Here is a 25,205-nt window from a genome sequence, read left to right on the forward strand (position 1 = left end):
ATCGAATCCAATATGGTCTCAGAACTTATGAATATAAATAGAACACATTTTATTTATCACCATATTGATTACACATTATTCATTGTATAATGTTTCAAATTTTCCAACTTAATTCTTGAATTAAAACAATAGTTGTCCCATGCTCCAAGCATGTACACTATGTTTTCTCAACACTAGTCATGCCATACACCAAGTATGCACACTATGTTTGTCTATGATCTTTACTTTATGGAATAGATCGATTGAACATAATTCCAATGATTCTCATTTCACAATCCCAAATCCTTACCGTAAATGTAAGAATTCTAAATTCCTACCATTTACCGAAATATGTTAGATTCTAAACTTATACGCATTGATCCTCTTGTAATGACTATGCACAAAAGTCACAAAGACTTGTCATCAGACATTACAGAGTATTCCAATGGAGATCAATTCCATGGAAACGAAGTCTCAAAGTCAAAGTACATTGCTTTGAACATCCTTCTTGCATTAAGTTTCCTAATCTTACACAGATCTAATGAATAACTTCCACCTATGGGACATTTCCATATTCCCATTTTGACTATCACTTCTGAACAAGAGTTGCCTCTTTTCAGAATATGTCAATATGGTCCTCTCCAAAAATTTACACCATACTTCCAACTGTTCCTGAGCAACCAATCTTTGGTAAACCTTAGATTATCCTCGACAATTGCTTAATCACTTTAGTCACATCCAGTTCTAGTACTTTTTCCCTCTTAATGCCATAGGAATTTGGAAAAATTTAGAACAGATGAATATTATAGCACATGCAATCGATCCTATATCCGAAGCATATGGGACACGATTCATGATGTCTCACATAAAGACATGATACTAGACCAGTCTTTTGCTATAATATTTCTATTTCTATTTGTCATGTTCTCATAATTCAGATTATGAAAAGGGATGTCGTAATCACAATCGAATTTTAGAACGCAAATAATGTTCCCATATATAGAATTTCCTTATGTTGAACCATTCCAACATAACATTCATATATATACTTGACTAAATTTGATTAAAATCTCACGATCTAAGCTTTTAGATTTTAAATGAAGTATAATTTCATCTCCCTTAATTATAGCAAAACAACTTTTTCCCAATTGAAACTTTTGTTTTCTATAATTAACATTGCTAACTTGCAACACTTATTATAATTATCATGCTCCCAATAACATGATGATTACTAGCATAACACTTATGCTCGTACTAGCTTTGACATGTACTCAGAAATCAGCTGGACTTCTAGAAATCAATACTTTATTGACTTTTTTTACCAAAGTTCAGATTTCTGATATGAGATGCTTTGATAAAACTTTATCAAAATCATACACCTTTCCTTAGATAGCACACATGTGTGTCTAAACAATTTCAGAACTATGAAAAGGGATGTCGTAATCATAGTCTCAATTGTTTAGACCTTTGCCATTCCTCACAAGTCCATGTTAGTGTGCTGGTTAACCACACACGCTCCACTAACGACTTTGAGAATGCAAATATCACAATTGTTATCTACTTAAAACCTCTTAGTGAAAGCGTTTCCTCACCATCATTTTCATGAATCGGAGAGAAACCTTATGACACTTAGATTTTATGGTGTATGTGTTCCTATCCATGTGAATTTGTCAAAACCATAATCACAAGACATGGTTAGTGACAAATTCATATGGACTGAACTTGTGCAGTCTTAACTTCTTGCCACCTGGAAGCACAAGGGCTTGCCATTGCTTCCAAGTTGTTATGCAACCAATTGAGAACTCTCAGAACTCATATGCAAAGCCAACTTTAACTAGAATGGGCACAGAAATAGGAATATGTCAACCTGATAGGTTATAGACCTCAAGTCGTGTGCTAGTGATAAACTACAGGTTTTATTCTTGATTAGACTCTTTCAAGATCTTTTAGACTCCCACTGTCCTCTTGACATATAAGACTCTCTTGCCAAGACCCATTCCGTGACAAACAAATATTCAAGAGATAGTGCGGATTCTTATCAAGACAAACACTTCACACAATTGGCCTAAGTTGGTCTCTGTTTTATCCAAAACATCACAACTTACCAATTTCTAATGTACAAGAGTAGGACACATTTTACTCTTACATTTGATAAGTGTTAATAAACCTTCTTGAAGATGTGTCACTCAAATTACAATCTTGGATTATGACTCTAAGACTTGTTTTGGAACGAAGTATGTATCACCGTCTTGATTTAACCATTTCAATAAATCATGACTCCTCTTCTTAGCCATAAGAATGCACTAAGATGTCCCTAGAGGATGAATTGTGACATGGTCTCACAATCATTAAGATGATCATAAAACATGATACTAAAGTACTATCCCATCTTTTCAGATTTGAGAAACTTTTATCTTTCTGCCAAATTTGATTCTTCTCATTCGTTCTGCTATACATCGAAACTTTTCCAATGCTTCAGAATTATACTTAAACTTGTAAGTATGACCATATTTACTAAACTTTAGTAAATCATGACGAATAGTCTTATCGATCTTTGGTGGTGGACTTGACCAGTGCACAAGAATGTGTACTCGATCCCATCGTCCTTCACTTGACTCACATATACATGTGAACAAGGAATTAGTCTTAATTTTCCAAAGATGAAGATTTTCATTCATCATACTATACGACTTGCATGATTCCAAGTTTCGGTCCAATTGAAACTTGGGTGATGAGAATCTTTCCTTATTTGGTAAATTTAGACACTACCACAAATGAAAGAATCAAATTCACATTTCCATTATTGCTAGAAATATACAAACATCAATTTTCCATGAATACCATTGCAAGGAGATATAAAATAAAACAAAATTTTATTTATTTATTAAAAATGCGGAAAAACTTTTTCCTTACAATGCAACTTTAAATGAAAACTATGTTATTACATATTTCCTAGCAATCTATCATAACTCCTAAGTAGTAGCTCAAAAATCCGATCTTCGAACCATGCGATTGAAATCCATCTTCGCGATCAGATTCACCATACTCTTCTTTTAAGCTTCCTTCCTTTTGCTTGATCCTGCCAAACATCAAAATGTAACTGAGTCATATTTTATATTAAGAATCATCAATTAGGGACTTAACAGAGTTAGATAGTGGACTTACCTGAAGCAGAGTCAAACTTTTTGATTCTTCTTTTTCTCTTAGATCTTTCAGGTAGTTAGGGCAGTTTCGCAACCAATGCCCCTTCTCTTGAAAATGAAAACATATAGACTCTTTGGGAATGGTACACGGGGTTGTCACAGACTTAGCTTTTCCCTTTACCTTTTGGTCAACCGGGTTGACCAAGGCCGATCCATTTCCATTGGGAAGAGAAAGCTTTTCTGGACTTCCAATATTACCATTGCCAATGTCCATGGAAATTTGAGAAATAGACCTTCCACCAATATTTGCTTGATCCTCGTGCCAAATCATTGTTGATTCAGCAGCAACAAGCAAATAAGAAAGATCTATTAGGGTCATGCCGTGATCTGTCACATAGTAGTCTTTAATAAACTCACTATATGACTCAGGAAGTGACTGAAGAACCCAGTCAATAGCCAACTTCCTTGGAACAACGACACCCAACATTCTCAACCTGTCAATGTGTGACTTCATTCCTAAGACATAAGTACACACTATCTTCCATCTTTATGTTTCATTGCTAGTAGGGCTTGAGTGACCTTGAACTTTTCAAGTCTTCGAGCTTGTGAGTCCGGGAAAATAAATGGAGGAGGTGGAGGAAGAGAAGAATGATTTCCATGAACCAATCGCAAGAAATCATCTTCATTAGGAAAGCTTGTTCCAAGAGATTTGGGAAGATCATAGTTGTTTGTGAAGGGTTTTGAGCATTCTAACACCTCTAAGGTGTACATGCAACCCTAGAAACCTTGGATCTATGTTTTATCTATGATACATGCAAATGATTTTTCCAAGGTTCATAATCCTATCTAGCATACATGGGGAACTTTTGAACATAAAAGCTAGTAGGAAATACATACCTTGTAGTAGTTTGGATTCCTTGAAAACCTTGTGAGCCTAGCACCTCAAGTGTGATGCCTCAAATGTCTCACACAACACCAAATGCACTTGGAGTAAACTTGAGAGAAATGTCATACTTCTTGAAATCGGCTAGCCCTCTTCTTTCTTGCTTAAGTGCCGATTTTGGTGAACATAAGGATGCTTATATAGTGTGTTACAATTAGGATTACACCATGTAAACCCTAATTGTCATGACATTTCATTTCCATGACCCATGGGTTCTATAACCACCATGGAGCATCCATGGAGTATCCTATGGGTTTTAGCCCAACTTGATAATCCATGGAGCATTAGCCCACTATACAAGTATGAGTGATTTACACAATCAACCCATATATTTAATTAGTCTTCTTTTGATCACTTAATTAATTCCAAATTAATTCTTGATCAATACTAATTAAATAATCCTATTAATATATTAGAACTTATAATATATTAATAACCTTAAGTGTTATTTATCTCATTTTAGTCTATCCAAATGCATGATGCCATGCAACCCAAATGGACCATGCTAATCGGGTCAAGTACATTCTAGAAATAGTTATGAACTTAGACACCTAATCCAACAGTCTCCCACTTGGATAAGTCTAATAACTATAACCGCAAGAATGACTTCAGGAACCGATCAGCAATCGTAGCTCTTTCAAGGTCTCTCGGAACTGAGATGATGATGACACGCCACTTAAGATAAGTGATCATATAATCCTCTGTTCTAGATATCAGTCGGACAAATACATGGAACAATGTCTTACTTATTGTCCAGCTGTTTGTTTCCCGATTTCCGATTTGTTTGACATACAACTTAATTGAAGACATCAACTTAGTTCTGACCGGGCCCGGTACATGGGTCAACACAAAATCATCGAGGGGCCCAGATATCGCTTCTACTCCAAGAAGGAACAGATAAACTTCGACTCATATGATTGTTCTACTACTTGTTGAATCATACACAAAGGCACATTTTATAACATCGAGTTACCAATGCGATTTCGTACAATCAATGCATAACCAACTCATAGGCAACAAGTCATATCTCTAGGTTTGAAGACTTATATGATATTACCGTCTCACGATCACTCGAGATAAATTCCATGAAGTGATACCAGTGAGCGTGGGTTGAATCCAATACTCAGAACTTATGAGCAGTCATGAATGTTGCAGCAACTCTTGCTATGTCCCATACCTTGGACATCTACAATCCAGCTTCATGACAGTCTTGATGCATATGTACTTCCAACATATGACTGACTGTGGATGGTTTGAATAACTTAGTCATTCAGGAAGAGCGACTTAGTTATTCTGGAAGTCAAAACATGCAAAGTGAAACACAAGAATAATCGAATCCAATATGGTCTAAGAACTTATGAATATAAATAAAACACCTTTTATTTATCACCATACTGATTACACATTATTCATTGTATAGTGTTTCAAACTATCAACTTTATACTTGAATTAAAACAATAGTTGTCCCATGCTCCGAGCATGTACACTATGTTTTCTAAACACTAGTCATGCCATACACCAAGTGTGCACACTATGTTTGTCTAAACATTAGTTATGCCATACACTAAGTATGCACACTAAGTTTGTCTATGATCTTTACTCTGTGAAATAGATCGATTGAACATAATTCCAATGATACTCATTTCACAGTCCCAAATCCTTACCGCAAATGCAAGAATTCCAAATTCCGACCATTTACCTAAATCTGTTAGATTCTAAACTTATATGCATTGGTCCTCTTGTAATGATTATGCACGAAGTCACAAAGACTTGTCAACAGACATTACAGAGTATTCCAATGGAGATCACCTCCATGGAAACGAAGTCTCATATTCAAAGTTCATTGCCTTTGAACATTCTTCTTGCATTAAGTTTCCTAATCTTACACAGATTTAATGAATAACTTCCACCTATGAGAATATTTCCATATTCCCCTTTTGACTATTACTCGTGAACAAGAGTTGCCTCTTTTCAGTATATGTCAATATGGTCATTCCAAAATTAACACTATACTTCCAACTGTCCCTGAGCAACCAATCTTTAGTAAGCCTTAGATTGTCCTCAACAGTTGCTTAATCAAATTAGTCATATCTAGTTCTAGTACTTTTTCCCTCTTAATGCTCTGGGCATTTGGAAAATTTAGAATAGATGAATATTATAGCACATGCAGTCGATCCTATATCCGAAGCATATGGGACACGATTCATAAATACATGATACTAGACCAGTCTTTTGCTATAATATTTCTATTTCTATTTGCCAATTTCTCATAATTCAGATTATGAAAAGGGATGTCGTAATCATAATCGAATTTTAGAATGCAAATAATGGACCCATATAGAGAATTTCCTTATGTTGAGCCATTCCAACATAAAATTCATATATATATCATTGACTAAATATGATTAAAAACTCAATCTAAGCTTTTAGAATTGAAGTGAAGTATATTTTCATCTCCCTTAATTATAGCAAAACAACTTTTTCCCAATTGAAACCTTTTGTTTTCTATAATTAACATTGCTAACTTGCAACACTTATTATAATTATCATGCTCCCACTTGCATGATGATTATTCGCATAACACTTATGCTCCCACTTTCTTTGACATGTACTCAGAAATCAGCTGGACTTCTAGAAATCAATACTTTATTGACCTTCTTTCCAAAGTTCATATTTCTAATACGAGATGCTTTGATAAAACTTTATCAAAAATCATACACCTTTCCATAGATAGCACACATGTGTGTCTAAACAATTTTAGAACTATGAAAAGGGATGGCGTAATCATAGTCTCAATTGTTTAGACCTTTGCTATTTCTCACAAGTCCATGTTAGTGTGTCGGTTAACCACACACGCTCCACTAACGACTTTGACTATGCAAATATCACAATTGCTATCTACTTAAAATCTACTTAGTGAAAGCTTTTCCTCACCATCATTTTCATGAATCGGAAAGAAACCTTATGACACTTTAGATTTTATGGTGTATGTATTCCTATCCATGTGAATTTGTCAAAACCATAATCACAAGACAAGGTTAGTGACAAATCCAAACTCTTATGGATTGAACTTGTGCAGTCTTAACTTCTTGCCACCTGGAAGCACAAGGGCTTGCCATTGCTTCCAAGTTGTTATGCAACCAATTGAGAACACTCAGAACTCATAAGCAAAGCCAACTTTAACTGGAATGGGCATGGAACTAGGAATATGTCAACACGATAGGTTATAAACCTCAAGTCGTGTGCTAGTGATAAACTATAGGTTTTTTCTTCTTGATTAGATCTGGAAGCTTTTCCAAGATCTTTGAGACTCACACTGTCCTCTTGACATATAAGACTCACTTGCCAAATATTCAATAGATAGTGCGAATTCTTTATCAAGACAAACACTTCACACAATTGGCCTTAGTTGGTCTTTGTTTTATCCAAAACATCACAACTTACCAATTGCAAATGTACAAGAGTAGGACACTTTTACTCTTACATTTGACTAGTGTTATAAACCTTTCTTTAAGATATGTCACTCAAGTTACAATCTTGGAGTATGACTCTAAGATTTGTTTTGAAACGAAGTATGACTCACCTTCTTAATTTAACCATTTCAACAATTCATGATCCCTCTTCTTAGCCATAAGAATGCACTAAGATGTCCTTAGAGAATCAATTTTGATATGGTTTCTTAATCATTAAGATGATCACTAAACATGATACTAAAGTACTTTCCCATCTTTTCAGATTTGAGAAACTTTTATCTTTCTGCCTAATTTGATTCTTCTCATTCGTCCTGCAATACATCAAAACTTTTCCAATGTTTCAGAATTATACTTAAACTGGTAAGTATAACCATATTTACTCAAGTTTAGTAAATCATGACGAATAATCTTATCGATCTTTTGTGGTGGACTTGATCAGTGCACAAGAATGTGTATTCGATCCCTTAGTCCCTCACTTGACTCACATATAAATGTGAACAGGGAATTAGTCTTAATATTCCAAAGCTGAAAGTTCTCATTCATCACACTATATAACTTGCATGATTCCAAGTTTCGGTCCAATTGAGACTTGGGTGATGAGAATCTTTCCTTATTTGGTAAATTTAGACACTACCACAAATAAAAGAATCAAATTCACATTTCCATTATTGCTAGAAACATATAAACATCAATTTTCAATAAAAGTCATTGCAAGGAGATATAAACTAAAATAAAATCAAAATTTTATTTATTTATAAAAAATGCGGAAAAAAACTTTTTCCTTACAATGCAACTTTAAATGAAAACTATGCTATTACATATTTTCTAGCAATCTATCATAACTCCTAAGTAGTAGCTCAAGAATCTGATCTTCGAACCATGCGATTGAAGTCCATCTTCACGATCAGATTCAACATACTCTTTCTTTAAGTGTCCTTCCCTTTGCTTGATTCTGCCAAACACCAAAATGTAACCGAGTCACATTTTGTATTAAGAATCATCAATAAGGAACTTAACAGAGTTAGATAGTGGACTTACCTGAAGCAGAATCAAACTTTCTGACTAGACCTTCTCTCTGATCTTTCAGGTAGTTAGGGCAGCTTTGCAACCAATGCCCCTTCCTTTTTGGCATTAGAACCATATGGACCCTTTGGGAATGGTACACAGGACTATCTCAGACTTAGCCTTTCTCTTTACCATTTGGTCAACTGAGTTGACTATGGCCGATCCCTTGCCATTGGGAAGAGAAAGCTTTCTGGATTTCCAATGTCACCAATTTGTCAATGTCCATGGTAGTTTGGGAAGTTGATATACTAATCAACTTTGCAACCCAAGATACCTTGGATCTATGTTTTATCTATGATACATGCAAATGATTTTTCCAAGGTTCATAATCCTATCTAGCATACATGGGGAACTTTTGAACATAAAAGCTAGTAGGAAATACATACCTTGTAGTAGTTTGGATTCCTTGAAAACCTTGTGAGCCTAGCACCTCAAGTATGATGCCTCAAATGTCTCACACTACACCAAATGAACTTGGAGTAAACTTGAGAGAAATGTCACACTTCTTGAAATCGGCTAGCCCTCTTCTTTCTTGCTTAAGTGCCGATTTTGGTGAACATAAGGATGCTTATATAGTGTGTTACAATTAAGGTTACACCATGTAAACCCTAATTGTCATGACTTTTCATTTCCATGACCCATGGGTTCTATAACCACCATGGAGCATCCATGGAGTATCCTATGGGTTTTAGCCCAACTTGATAATCCATGGAGCATTAGCCCACTATACAAGTATGAGTGATTTACACAATCAACCCATATATTTAATTAGACTTCTTTTGATCACTTAATTAATTCCAAATTAATTCTTGATCAATACTAATTAAATAATCCTATTAATATATTAGAACTTATAATATATTAATAACCTTAAGTGTTATTTCTCTCATTTTAGTCTATCCAAATGCATGATGCCATGCAACCCAAATGGACCATGCTAATCGGGTCAAGTACATTCCAGAAATAGTTATGAACTTAGACACCTAATCCAACAGTCTGAACCAGACATCTACAATGGGAGAAATTCAAGTTAGTTGATTTAAATCATTAATAGAACACCCAATATGAAATATTAAGGCTAGGACCCAACACAATATTTTATAACTTGGAAGAGGGATGTCGTAATCCAAGCTATAGAATATTTGAAGGTAGGCGAATGACGATTCACCAATTTCCACCATGAAACGAAATAATTTATTAGGTTTTAATTGGATTTGAAACTCCTAGATCTTTTGAGATTCATTGAACTTTTCAATGGCATGTTTCAATCTCGATTGTGCCCTCTCAAGTTTTGTGACTGTGATGTCGAGGATCACAAAACAAGGTGTGAATAACCATGCAAATATACTTGGTACCCTTAATATTTATCACTTAATCGATGTGCCGGTTAACCACACGCGCTCCACCGATCTTATGATAAACATTAAGTTACCCTTTGCCTACCTTGTTAAATCCAGGTTAGTGTGCCGGTTAACCATACACGCTCCACTAACGACATAAGCAAAGTGCAAAGTGTAATTTCATGGGTTAGCACCAAATTCACATTTTCTTAAAGTAACTAAGATTGGGAATTTATAAAAGGTTTAGTTACTTTATATTTATCATTATACTTATAATGAAGGGAGAATTATAGTCCTTGTCCTACCCGTTTGGCTAACGACCCTCCACCAGTCAAGGAAGCGGTGGGTGAGAGTGGACACCCATTAAACTGTCATTTTATAGGCAGTAACCTTATACCCCCCCTTATAGATCGGCTTCGTGAATGAGGCCTACTAACGGTAAGACTGACTTTGATCTTATACATATATATATTATTAACTTATAATACTATAAAGTATAAGGGTTGACTTTTAACTTTTAAAATTCTCAGGGTTTAACTTGGAATTAAAGTATTCATGAGGGAAAACTTTACAAATTCCAAAACTTCTTGGCAAGTTTTGAACTATTCAAAAACTTTTGGATTTTCATAACTTATGAGTTTAATTAAGGTTTTAAAAACTTTAATGAAGAGACTCTTGAACATCCATAACTTGAGGACAAGTTATGGAGTTCATAAAACAAAAAGACTCTTCAATTTTGTAACCTATGCATTTTAATGAATCTTTAAAAGAAATGTCTTTTGGTAATCCATAACTTGAGGACAAATTATGGACTCCATTAAAATACATTTAGATCAAGCATTAACTAACAACCAATTTTCAAATAATTCCTATGATCTACCAAAACTCATAAGTGTATGAACAATCATATCAACAATTTCAAGAATTACATAAACACACATAAAACTTGAAATTTTGATAACAACCTTGAAATTGGTTTACCATAATCATTACCACATCAAAAACAGGTTTTATAGGTCCAAAACAGTTTAAGGTAATGATTCTAGACCAATTCCAGCCTTAGAACTCGAAGATATGCGGTCAGGGGGTCCAACTCGTCGAGTGCATGAACCAACTCGACGAGTTTGATGAATTTAGGCATGCACTCGGCGAGTCAGCTCTCCGGACAGCATACAAACTTCAATTTTTCAGCAATTTGCATCAACTATAAATGAAAACAAGCCTAGGCTCTAATATCAGGGTTTTGAGCATTCTAACACTCCTATGGTGTACATGCAACCCTATAAACCTTGGATCTATATTTTCTCTATTATACATGCAAATATTCAATATTCCAATGTTTTATCCTAACTAGCATATTATGAAGCAACTATACTACAAAAGTCTAGTTAGATGACATACCTTTTGATGGAGCTTAAAGTCTTGAACCTTTAAGAGCTTAGTGCCTCAAGTGTTGCACCTCAAATGGTTCACACAACACCAAGAACCCTTGGAATAACTAGAGAATAAGGATACTTAGGTTCACACTTATGATATCGGTTTGCCCTCTTTGTGTACACACATACTAGTGTGTCACACTCAACCCATTTCATGAACCATAGACCTCTTTATATAGTGTGGAGGATTAGGGTTACATTCATGTAAAACCTAATATCCATGACCTTTCATTTCCATAGGATCCATGGGTTAAATACTCCATGGACTATCCATGAAAGCTTAGCCCAACCTAAATGAACTTAGCCCATCCTATATTTATAAGAGTCCATATTTAATTAGTTCATTTTGATCACTAAATTAATTCTAAATTAATTCTTGATCAATAATAATTAAATAATATGATTCCATATTAATATATTAGAACTTATAATATATTAATATAAATCATAAGTATCATTTTTCTCATTTTTTCTATCCAATTGTTCCGATGCCATGCAACCCAAATGGACCATGCCAAGTCGGGTCAAGTACATACCAATTATAGTTATGGACTTAGACATTAATCCAATAATTTCCGCACACACAAGTTTGTCATAATCGTCTGGATTATTCATCTTATATCCAGGTGTAATTATTAAAAGGAAATGTGCATGTGGCAATCCACGCTTTTGAAACTCTATCACATACACATATGACCCCACCACACCGATTATATGTCTCTGGAATAACTGTACCTTGAGATACTCTAACTTAGCATGAAAAACTCTTGCAACAAGGTCTGGTCGATCTTGAGCTGACTGTCCAGGCAATAACTCATCATCGATATCTTTCCATTTTGGGTTGCACGTCATTGTAAGAAATATATCAGGCCTCCCATCATCTTGAACTAAAGCCATGGCATCCAGAAATCTTCGTCGCATGTCACGTGGACCTCCAATGAAACTTGCAGGTAACACAACTCTTTGTCCAACCCTACTTGGTTGAGCCTCACCGGCATTGAAGCAATCAACAACGCCCTGGTATAAATCAGCTCTAATTTTGGTTTGGTTCTTTTCAACAAAAACCAAACGTGTAGTCTCAATCTTTATATAGGTATCTACTGCAAACTTCTGGAACAATCTCCCTCCCATCAAAATCACATTATCATTCGACCGTATCTGGAACTTGTAACAATAGTACTCCCGCATACTTACAGTATTTCTGCCTTTTTTCGAAGTAGATTCTGTGATACCATAATTTATGTGAAAAATATAAATTTAATATCCATATATTTAAGGCAATATCTGTTACATGTTTTAAATATGTAAAAGAATGTTAAAGGCGTACCTTCTGAACCTTCATCATTGTCTTCATTGTCACTATGAATTTTATCCATGGCGACCCCATATCTTGGTATTTTAGGATGCCATCCAGACTCACCATTGGGAAAGAATAAAGGATATGACAAAGGATCATAACAACCAAAGTGAGGTTGAATTTCAGTACTATAGTTAGACCTCCCACAGACAATAATACTTCTTTTATATGCAGTGATGTTGTCATTTCCTTCAACCCAAATACCAGCAACCTATACAAAGGTGTAGTTCAATAGGGTGATTAATATGATATGTATAATAATAAATATGACACATTTAATTTTAAAATGAGTAAAGATAAATGTTAATATTCACACCTCAGATGTGGTCAGCTTATTGTACACCCTTTGGTCAAGTTCCACCGATGCATTCAAAGTCACTCTATAATTATCAAGTGGTCCTAGATCAGAAAGAGGTTTAAATGTTCTAACGTACGAATTCGAAGCAAAAATATGTGTTAGTTTTTGAATGATTCTTCTATCAACATTCTTCCAGGAGGATCTCTGTGATATTTCATCTTCACCATCATAAAAATACAACTGTAAATACCTTGATTTTCCATCCCTTGAAATTAACCGATCGATATTATGATAGAGTGTTACGTGCGCACAATAAGTGTAAACTCCAGAAGTCATATTGGCCAATTCTTCATCCACCTTTACACCCATTGATGCGAAAGAAAAGTTTGAGTTATACGCCCTTATATTGTACCTGAAGCTTTCTTCTAGCTACTCTTGCCTTGTGAAGAGTTGGTGCAATTCTGTGGGAATAGGGGAGTATGCCAGTTTTGTCTTCCCACTCATGCAACAAAAGGTAGGGAATTCATATTGTAGTCGCTTTGCTCCACAATAAACACAAGGTTTTTGAGCCTTTAATATACGATGTTCCATATGGATGTTTTCGTAAACAAAATCATATGGATCCTCCTGAAAGGCGTATACTCTTCTTTTTGTCATCATAGTTCGTTCCTTTCTTCGTTGATAATATTCTTTATTATAAGTACTCGTCCTCTGAGCTGCACTTATAACACTCACAAAGGAATCTTCATTGATATGTGTTTCGTTTGTCTCCATTGTAGTGCAACTTGTGAGTGTTGTAGGTTGACTACAACCTTCACTGTTAGCTATCCTTCTCATTTTTTTTCTCCTTTTTTCGTGCATAATAGTTTCTATTGTATCTTTTTCGATTTTCTACAAATATGTTAATTTGATAAATAGTCATATATTATAAATGCAAATATATACTCATATAAACGACGTACCTTTTTCTATATCTATCGGGTTTTGGGAATCATCACAGTTTTCGTTTCCCTTATCTACGGTCCTCATTGCACACTATAATGGAAATGTTAAGAATAAGCACATATTATATCATCAAGAATGTAACATTTTGTAATGTAGACCATGTGATTTAGTAGTCATGTATGTGTGTGTTTCACACGAATAAAAGTGCAATAAATAATATACTCTAAAAAATACAAGAAACAATTGTACGATACCAAAAGCTTAAAGCCTTGTGTGATATGATGGGATGAACGTTAACAATTTTAAAAGTACAAACTTTTCATATATCCGATCTGAACATTAACAACTATATACATGCTCATTAATTCAACAAAAGATTCTCACATGAAACTAATTTGTTGTTAGAAAAATCATCAAAATTTATTTTAACATTAATTTTTTAAGTGTTTCAGAAAGCAACACAACCCTTAATAAATAACCAACTATATTAAAAACTTGTAATCCAAAAACACAATAGAAGAAACTAATACATAGTTAAAAGAAAATTTCCATAGATATCCAAAATTTATTATATATCAATTCATAATCCAACACAAGAAAAATAAATCACACATGAAAAAATTCACCACAATATGTCTAACATTAATGTAGATCAACTATAAAAGCAACGCACTCGTAAAAGTTGTCAAAACTTCAAAAAAAACACCACCAAATGTCTCACACGGAATTAAAAATTCTTCTAGGCATATTTATGATGTTAAATGCTTCCGGCATCCTCGGTTGGAACTCTACGTTGCTTAATTTGGTTGATATCAAAATGTTCACTGAAAATAAGATAAAAACTATTAAAACGTATTGATTTAGTTATTTTAATATCACTACAAGTATTATAATTTTCTAGAAAAACTTACTTGAATCCAAATGAACCAATTTCACCCGAGAAACAAATATTATATACTTTCTCTTTATCGCATAGACAGTCTTCACAATTTGATGGCGTGTTCGGTCGGTTATATATAGTTCCATCTTTATTATACTCCCCCTATTTATAATCAAATATTTCCAAAGTCATCTAGTTTTGTATTAGTGTAATAATAATAATAATAATAATAATAATAATAATAATAATAATAATAATAATAATAAACACTTACGGCCCATCTTGGAGATATAAAGTGAACGAAGTTAACGTCAGTAAACCAAAATAACGGGAATAGTTTCGCTTGCCTTTGATGATTTTTCCAACAATATCTAAAAATAACGATAATTAAAAGGACAACTTGTTATTATTTTAAAAACTTTAGAATGCTAAAAATATATATAAGTTATTAAATTTACCGATCATCATTTTTCTCTCTGTCCGATCCTCTACTAAACTTTTTATCGAGGGAACCAATGGAAAAATCGGAAACCATGATATGATAGCATCGGCTAAACGATTAAACTGTGTGTTATTGCTGATCCTAATCATCAAATCACCACGTAATAAACTGTATTCTTGATACCTCGGATACTCAGCATAGGATGGTTCGGTTTGGAAATGGTTTAAAGAGAACACACCACCCAATAGATTTCCTCCATAAATAAAACACAAGGTTCTAAATAACGTGAGGCGTGGCTTGGCGGCAAGGTAAAAGTTAAGTCATGACAAGCCTTGACGAGTCATGGCGTTTTTCAAGGCGTGACTATTTTATATATATTAAAAGAGATAAATCATATAATTATTAATTTGTATCAAGTATATCAAGTTTTTAGATGTGTTATATTAGTATTTAATATAAAAAGCTAACAAAAACCAAATTATTTTAGGCCCGATAAAAAAAAATAAAAAAAAAAACAAAAAAACTTGCGCCTCGGAAAAACTCGCGTCATATCGCGATAAGGCGCGCCTTAACACGTTATTTGGACGTCACGCTTAACAAACCCATCTTGGATGTTTTCGTAACGGCTACACCACGCCTCGCGCCATGGCACGCCTTGAGGCGCGCCATTGCGCGTTTTTTAGAACCATGATAAAACGCATCATTTGTTGTGAAACAACCGCTAATAGAAAATGTAATATTTTTATAAACAGAATACTTATGATAAATTATGAAAATGAAAATAAGATATAAATAATTTTTTAAACATATATTTTGATCAATGAGAACAATGAAGAGTTTGTTTGCTCTTATGTCCCTCCAAATGAAATCCACACGAACGGATGTCAAAATATACCACAAATGGAAGTTTAGTAGCAATGAAAATGCATCAACGTAAATGTGACCGTTCATGATTCTACAAAAAATAAAAAAAAAATCTTTCAATTAATATAGAAATATTTTATGTACGAAAATATACTCGTCACTATCGACGATCAATAAGAACAAGGTCTTGTGTAGATAGTAATTTAGGTCATGATCCATACAGTATCTAGTTATGAGATCTCATTAAGTTTTTTATTTATGTTTAGCTATAATATTTTTAATAGTCATATTAATAGCACAATAACTTATAATTTCAATTACATGGCCATGTTGCAACTATGGAAGTCTTTTTTTTGGATAATTGTTCGTTTTCCTTCATTTCTCATTTTATGGGTTAAAGTCCACTTATCCTTACGAAAATTGGGACCACAAAGTGAAAAAAAAAATGACTGAACAAAATTGAAAAGATGAATGGAGTGTATTTGCTTTTATTAAATGAACAAAGCAAGCATCAGACTTTTATGTACTACTCTGATAACAGAAAGTGTATCGAATATGATATATGAAGATGTTAGATAATAGAATACTATTAGAGGTGGTTTACAACGTTATATTAGTCCATTTACAAAAAAAAATTGATTTGGGCCTATAACCATTTAAAGTCCGACTAAGGTCCAATTTTATAGGCAAAAAAATTGAAAAGATGAATGGAGTGTATTTGCTTTTATTAAATGAACAAAGCAAGCATCAGACTTTTATGTACTACTCTCATAACAGAAAGTGTATCGAATATGATATATGAAGATGTTAGATAATAGAATACTATTAGAGGTGGTTTACAACCAGGGGCGGAGCCAGGATTTGAGGATAAGGGGCTTATATTGTGTCCGACAAAGATCTTGGACGATAATAATTTTTTTTGTATAACTGGCAGTTACATATTATATTGGTTAAGCGAAACCACATTTGTGAATGAAAATAAAAGAACTACTTACTATGTCGGTTTATCAACAGTTAAAAGACCCATCAATGATGAATTATAATATTAAAATGAGGATAAATCGTAATTAGAATAAATGGGTTGAAGTCAATATGATTTTAGTTGTGGGCCCTAATTTTAGTGATAGTCATGACCCTATATATAACAACTGAAATTGAAATTTCAATAAAGATTGGGAAGGGCACTCGGAAGTGGGAAAGGCTTAACACGAATAAATAAATAAGAACAAATGTGGGCTTCAAATTTGTCGTACCCTGATTATTTATGTATACTATAGTTTATAGTTTGAAGTTTTAAAGGAGATTGAGGGGGGCAGAGCATCCGGCAGCCCCCTACTGTCTCCGTCCATGTTTACAACGCTATATTATTCCATTTACAAAAAAAATTGATTTGGGCCTATAACCAGTTAAAGTCCGACTAAGGTCCAATTTTATGGGCAAAAATGTTGGAGGATGATACATCCTACAGAATCACAAGTCTATTTTAAACATTTGATGTTGTCATTAAACATACTATCTTATTATTATTATTATTTTGAAATTGAGAAATATTTTATTAGAACTAACAAAAAACATTACAAAGAAATAAAAGCTAAAGTTGATATTGTATCTTATTTATATTCACAATAAAAACGCCATGCTCTAAGGTGGCTTAAGTTTGTCTGTATTGTCTTAATCTTATTTGATAGGGTGAAATATCAATTAATAGAAAAAACTTAATACATATCAGAAAAAAGTCCTACAAAAAAACTTAATACATATGGTCATTTATGATATTAACATAAATTTTAGATATAAAATAAAGTTGATGGTTAATATGAGAAAAAGGTCCTACATATTGATTTTTTTTTCCGATTGAATGTATGATTCACTCAAACTCAAAAACAGAAGCACACAATGTCCCAACTTATACATATACATATACAAACCACACATATATACAATGTCACAAACAAATACATACACACATATATACATATTATATACATGTATTATTTGAGACAAAAGAAGAAGAAGATTATCACTTTAGATAGAAGACAGAATAAGATTATCATTTGAAACAAAAGAAGTCTATCACTTCGAACAGAAGAAGTGAGAAATAAAATATTATAGATACTTGAACTTACAAAAGATAGAAAAAGTAAAGAGAACCTGAATTCATGTCAAGAAAAGCAATGCAATGAAGCAGTCTTCCCGATTCCAAATCAGTGATCCAAACGTCCCAAAACCCTAACTGTCGAATTGTGTTGTGAGAGTTAGAAATGAAGAACATATATTAAATTTATAGGTGGAATAATCTATTAAAGAATAGAAAATAATGTATTTTTGGATATTGATAATCATTCCAAAATTAATCAAATTAAAATCTTACCATGAATATTAACATTAACAAATATACTTGAAAATTTAAAAATGAATATAATAGTTGTCAAAATCCATACCAAAAATATTTAAAATCTTACAAACTTAACAAATATACTAAAAAATTTTAAAATGAATATAATAACTATCGAAATCCCTACCAAAAATATTTCAAATCATATGAAACTTAACAAATATACTCAACAATTTAAAAATGAATATAATAATTGTCGATTTTATTTTTGGAAATATATTGTATTCTAAAGAACATGCAACATATCGATTTTATATAAACGTCATTTTTTTCTAGATGCAAAAAATAGCAATATAATTTATTTATTTATTTACTACAAAATCATGTCAAGTGGTTTCACTTTATGTGTAAAGGAATACTATATTCTTTTATTCCATTAATTTTTTTATAAATAAATATTTAACCAAAACATATGCTTACTTGTTCAACATGCTGAGCAAGCTTTTCACTTAGGATCTGTTTTGTTATCACACGATCGGAGACGTTCTGAAGTAGTTCAGCATCTTCATCCTTTATCTCCATGTCTTTCTTCTTATTTGCATTTCCATGCAACTGTGATGCCTCCTTTAATATTCCATATATAGCACCCGTAGCATCATTAATGTACCTATAACCAATATATATAAACCAACTCAGTAATTTAATAATTAGAAAAAACAAAAAGTACTTTCAGGCATAAACCATTACCTGCTCAAATATCTTTCTCTCTTGTTGCTCACCTGTACTAGCTTGCCAGCTCACCCTCCTTCACAATGTAATGTTGGGGTGGAAACTCTTCTCCCTTGAAATAATTATCCAACATATCCTTCACTCGAGCAGCATATCGCAACTGCAAACATATTATAAATCACTTAATAATCATATCATATCATATCAATTATACACACAAGAATTGAATGAGAAGAAACAAACATGTGCATCAATAGTTGTTCCAGAAATGTGAGGTGTCATTGCTTGATTTGGCATGTATCTCCATGGATGATCCTTTGGAGCTGGTTGGGGATACCAAACATCTCCACTATACCCTAAAACACACCAAAAATAAATCATCAGTTGAGGGTCATGAATTCATGGGACATGAATTAATGTTAAAACATACCTCCAATGTGTCCACTATTACACCCATCAACAACAGCTTGTGTATCCATAATAGCACCTCGAGCATTGTTAACAATCAAAACCCCCTTCTTCAATTTACCAATCCTTTCTTTATCAAACATTCCCTGTTCCAAAACCTGTTATGTGATTAGTTCTCAGTAATGTGTCCGTACTCTCATGTGCAAGTCTATCGGCTACAATGGATACACACTTGCACATGTTATACAGGTTTAACAGATGGATCTTTAGCCTACAAGTCTATCAGCTTAACATGTGTAATCAATCTGGTAAACGCAAATGTCTTGCTTTAAAATTGTTAACATCAGTTTGAATTTTACAGAAGATCGACAAGAAATTATGAAAAATATGATCAATTTTTGCATACCTGCATGGTTCCTAGGGCAAAAAGTGTGATTCCGATGTTGCGGTGTGTTGTATTCGATTCCGACGGAGTCGCTGCTGAGTTTCAGTCCGGTGGCCCATCTGGTTACTTCGACGACATAGGCGGAAGCTTGGCAGGTGACGTGGATCAGGTATTGCGCAAAGGAGGTAGTGGTGGACGCTCGCCACCGTGCGCACTGAAGAGATCTGCCTCTCCGTAAGCGTATGAACACCAAGACGTCTCATGGTCCCATTCACTTCCGTGCTTCTTCGAAGATCCTGTGGCGTACCATCCGAGGTCAGGTGGCGACGGTGGAGGCGCTGAGAAATTCAGCAACGACGCCAAGAGAGAGACGGTAGAGATTTGGTTTGCTTTGGTGAGTATTGATCGATTCTGAAGCGATTAGGAAGGAGACGGAAAGAAGAGGGTTTCGATTTTCTGATCTGGTATTTTCTCTTTTCTTTCTTGATGATCTTCCTTAACTTCCCCGAGAATCTTGGTTGATCGTGGTTGATCTAAGTTTTCTAGGGTTAGGGATACTTGTGTGTGACGGAAAAGGTGGACTGCATCTTTGGTGGTGACGGATGAGAATTGGTTTGATGGCGGTTGTTGTATGTTTAGGAGATTAGGGTAAGGTAATACAGTGTAGTGTATGTAATACGTATATGATTGGTTATATGCTTAATATTATTGTACATGAGGTAATACATATTGTACCTCTTAATTTTCAAGAAAGAGGCAATATGTTTAATAATATAGTATATATATATATATATATATATATATATATATATATATATATATATATATATAGAAAGAGAGAGAGAGAGAGAGAGAAAGAGAAGTTCAAAATATAACCAAATCATATTGACTAACCATATAACCCACTTATAGCTCTTGGATTGTTAATATAACATGTTAGATTAAAAATGGTGTAACAGACAAATTTTACTTGCACAACATGGAATTAAACACCCCAAGGGCATAATGGGGTTTGCGCATTACACCACCACGCACACCATCTCCTTCTAAACCTTACCCACCAAAAACTACCATTGTGTCAAATCCTAACTCTGTGACATCGTAGGGTAGGACAAGTTCACAACACCAATTGTACCGTTAAGTGCTTTCGTCAATTGAAAAACGACAAGTGAAGGCATCGCTAGCATTTGTTGGAAAGTTGCAATAGGTAATTGATATCGAATCAGATTAATGTGAAACCATCATCGATCTGATCATTTTTAGCAACCTGGCGCAATTACCGATGTTGAATCATGTCACACATCTTCTTCAACGTGAACCCTTGAGTCTTACTTTGTGATCTAAAACCTAAAATCGTAATCAGATACCACCGTTTTGAATAATACACCACCACAGTCTGAATGCCATCTTCAGTCGATTATGTAACTTTAAATGTCCATTTGTCTCTTTCGCTACCTCCCACACCTCATTTGTTGTTGAAACTCATAGACAGTGAGTCGCTTCAAAGACGACTTGGCGTATAACCTCTTTGTTCACAGAACCCCTAGAATCTCGCAAAAGTGCTCCTCATGTTGTTCCTTAGTCTTAGAATAGACCAAGATATCATCAATAAAAACGATCATTGAATAATCCACCATTGGTCTGAACACTCGGTTCATGAGATCCATGAATGTCCCTGGTGTGTTGGTGAGCCCAAAGGGCCTAACCACAAACTCGTAATGACCATAACGAGTATGAAAAGCAGTCTTCTGAATGTCATCCTCTTTAACCCTCATCTGACAGTAGCCTGAAATCAAACCGATCGTGGAGAACCAACCTGCAACCGGTCAAAAAGGTTATCAATCTTCGGTAGTGGGTAACCGTTCTTCACCGTCAACTTGTTCAACTACTAGTAATGAATACGTATCCGGTCTGACGCATCCTTCTTCTTGACAAAAAGAATCAGTGCTCCCCATGGCGAGCTGCTAGGTCGAATAAATACCTTGCCTAACAATTTCTGGAGTTGTGATGACAACTCCTGCATCTCAGGCGGCACAAGGCGAAATGGCGCCTTGAAAATCGGGGCAGCATCAGGGATTAGTTCGATCCTAAACTCCACCTGCCTCTTAGGGGGCACACCTAGAAGATCATCTGGAAAAACATCTGGGAATTTCCTCACCACGGGACATCGGAAACTGACTTCTTATTCTCCTCTCGAGTGTCAATCACATATGCAAGGTAACTTAAGCATCCATGCTGAAGATACTACCTAGCCTTGGCGGCCGAATAGAAGGCTGAATCAACTCTAATGCCTTCCCTATAGATGTTCGAATCTCCCCCCACTTAGGGTACGAACTACCACAAGCTGACGCTCACATTCGATCAAATCTCTGAACCGACTCAACCAATCCATACATGTGATCACACATACATCTCTCATCGGAATAGGGTTAAGGTCTACCAGAAATCCCACTCCAAAAATATCTAGTATACAGTCACAGTAAACATCTGAGGTTGTAACTGTGTGGTCACCGACGATGGCGGCCTCTAGAGGTCAATCCAATGATCCAAGGGGAACATGAAAATCCTTGTTAAATGAAGAGGACACAAAAGATTAACTCGCACCTAAGTCAAACAACACTAACGTTGGTAATGAATTCAATAGGAATGTACCTACATAAGCATGGAGATAAGTGTACATGAAATATAAATTGACAGAAAAGTAAATGAATACATATCAGTAACGACATGTGGCACTGCCTTTGCCTCCTCTGTTGTCAACTGGAAAGCTTGACATCGGGCCTTTAGGGTCTCATCCTTCCCCCCAAGTCTATCAATGACGCGCAAAGTCGCAGGAGCCGGAGTCTGAACTGATCTCAAGGTAAGCAATGGGCTATCGGCCTTCATATGGCCTGTATGATTGCATTTGAAGCAAACACGAAAACCCTTAGGATAATCCTTTGCAAAATACCCATCCTTGCCATACATATAACAAACTGACCCTGCCCAACATGGCCCCTCATGACCCTTACCGCACTTGCTACAAGAGCGGCCCCTCTGACCTCTTAATCTCAAATCCATAGGTTTGAACCGCTTAGTTGCCAATCGCGGCTGCATTGGGACAAGCCTCTTTTCCTTCCTCTATCTCTCCATCTCACCCTCTCTCTCCTGAGTCTCCAACTTAATCTCCCTTCTCATGGTATTAAACTACGACTCAACCAATGTATAGTAGTAGGTGTTTGTCACAAACTCTCTGGTATCCTTCTTAAGCATACTCAAGTACTGGGTCATCCGCACCGGCTTTGAGGAAGCATACTGTGGAAAATATAAGAATCTCTCATGGAACATCCTGGTGATCTCGGTCACCGACTATGTCGCTTGCCTGAGCGATAGGTACTCCTGATCCAACCACTCTTTCTCTTCACTAAAGGAACATACTTATCCCGAAACATCTCAAAAAAGTGATCCCATGTCATTGTGGCCTGCTCCGTAGGAGAGTACCCAGTAGTCACAAACTTCCACCAGTCTTTCGCTCCCAAGCGAAGAAGGTTCAGTGCAAATCAAACCTTCAGGTCCTCCGGATATGAACAAGTATAGAAGCATCCCTCAACATCAGAAATTTACCTCATCGCAGCTATCAGGTCCTTATTAACTCCGTGGGATTCATGTTGTTGAATCCCAGGTACTGTATCTAATCACCCCATGCGGTCTCCAATTCGATCACCCTCCTCCTGGCATTAGACTACGGCTCAGCCAACGTACAGTAGTGGGTGTTCGTCACAAACTCTCTGATATCCTTCTTAAGCATACTCAAGTATCGGGTCATCCACACCGGCTTTAAGGAAGCATAATGTGGAAAATATAACGATCTCTCATGGAAAATCTTGGTGATCTTTGTCACCGACTATGTCGCTTGCCTAAGCGATAGGTACTCCTGAGCCGACCGCTCTTTCTCTTCACTAAAGGAACATACTTATCCCAAAACATCTCAGAAAACCGCTCCCATGTCACTGTGGCCCGCTCCGAAGGAGAGTACCCAGTAGTCACAAACTTCCACCAGTCCTTCGCTTCCAACCGAAGAAGGTTCAGTGCAAATCAAACCTTCAGGTCCTCCGGATACGAACAAGTATAGAAGCATCCCTCAACATCGGAAATCTACCTCATCGCAGCCATCGAGTCCTTGGTCCCATCAAACTCCAGGGGATTCATGTTGTTGAATTCCAGATATTGTATCTAATCACCCCATGCGGTCTCACAGCGGCAACGACTGTAGTGTTTTTGGCAGCAGCAACCTTAGTGACAGCAGCGTAAAGCTTGTTGAACAACTCAATCAGTGTGGTCTTAATAGACCAAAACATCTTCCGGGTTGCCTCCCTCATTGTTGCGACCACCTCAGCAGCAATGATCCTATGAATCTCATCATCACTGGTACCCTATTAATTGTATAGGTGACCGGTAGAGATTGCTTTTAGAGCAGTGATCGATGCATCTATTCTTTCAGATTGTGAGGTGAGTTTTCTCACTATATCCATGGGTTGAAGGCACCAATACCGACCCATTATTTGTTATGTGGAATGCTAGTTGTCTTTGTGATACTTGCCTGGAAGACCCCGAGGGTAGCCCGTGGCATTTATATGAATGACCATGGGGGTAGCCTATGACACTTGGATGTCAGAGCATGGGGCAGCCAATAGCATTTTTGTAGGGTTTCAAAGCACTCCATGGATGATGGCAATGGGCCTCTTGATGAATTGTAGGTTAAAATCCCAAGACTTGTCTTTTCCCTATAAATAGTCATGTATTATTCATTATTAGGGTTAAGAGCGAGGCAAAATGTAGTCGCCACGTGAGGTTTCTTATGTAGTGTTAGATTCTTTAGTCTATGCTGAAAGTGTAATTTATTCCTCTTATTTGAATAAATCGAGTGATCATTCGACCTAATCTTCATATTTGTGTTTGTTCTTATTTTCTGCATCTTGTTCATCAAATCTCAATTAGGGTTTTAATCCCAACAAGTGGTATCAGAGCGGGTCTTTGAAGATCTATTGATTTTTGAAGTATCGGTTCTTGATTTGATGATTTTCTGCACATATATTGAAGATTATTGGTGTTTTGGCGTTTTGGAATCAAGCTTTCTGTTCAAACTACTGTTCATGAAGACTTATGGTGTATTTCTCTGTTCATCTGGGTATTTTTTTAATCCA

General features: G+C 35.4%; 2 protein-coding genes across 3 annotated transcripts; both read right to left on the reverse strand.

The window, feature by feature from the left end:
* Positions 1-11,971: 11,971 nt before the first annotated feature.
* Positions 11,972-13,403, reverse strand: LOC145140036 (uncharacterized). The gene is made up of 4 exons (XM_079073656.1): positions 13,053-13,403; positions 12,707-12,947; positions 12,068-12,602; positions 11,972-11,981 (listed from the first exon to the last, which is right to left on the reverse strand). Exons 1-4 carry the CDS (start codon positions 13,401-13,403, stop codon positions 11,972-11,974), a joined length of 1,137 nt encoding a protein of 378 aa, XP_078929782.1.
* A 4,853-nt stretch (positions 13,404-18,256) lies between these two features.
* On the reverse strand, positions 18,257-20,736 carry LOC145138600 (formate dehydrogenase, mitochondrial-like). Of its 2 annotated transcripts, none has more exons than XM_079072656.1 (6): positions 20,044-20,736; positions 19,660-19,795; positions 19,473-19,585; positions 19,248-19,389; positions 18,981-19,167; positions 18,257-18,398 (listed from the first exon to the last, which is right to left on the reverse strand). In XM_079072656.1, the coding sequence occupies exons 1-4, from the start codon at positions 20,047-20,049 to the stop codon at positions 19,285-19,287; spliced, it is 360 nt and encodes a 119-aa protein (XP_078928782.1). In that variant the 5' UTR covers positions 20,050-20,736; the 3' UTR covers positions 18,257-18,398; positions 18,981-19,167; positions 19,248-19,284. The 2 variants fall into 2 exon arrangements, with proteins under 2 accessions (XP_078928782.1, XP_078928783.1); XM_079072657.1 differs by having other exon boundaries at positions 18,258-18,398; positions 19,660-19,783; positions 20,044-20,735.
* Positions 20,737-25,205: the final 4,469 nt, after the last annotated feature.

The sequence above is a fragment of the Lactuca virosa genome, chromosome 9 (assembly GCF_052849685.1).
Source record: "Lactuca virosa cultivar CGN04683 chromosome 9, Lactuca_virosa_CGN04683_v6, whole genome shotgun sequence".
Classification (NCBI taxonomy): Eukaryota; Viridiplantae; Streptophyta; class Magnoliopsida; order Asterales; family Asteraceae; genus Lactuca; species Lactuca virosa.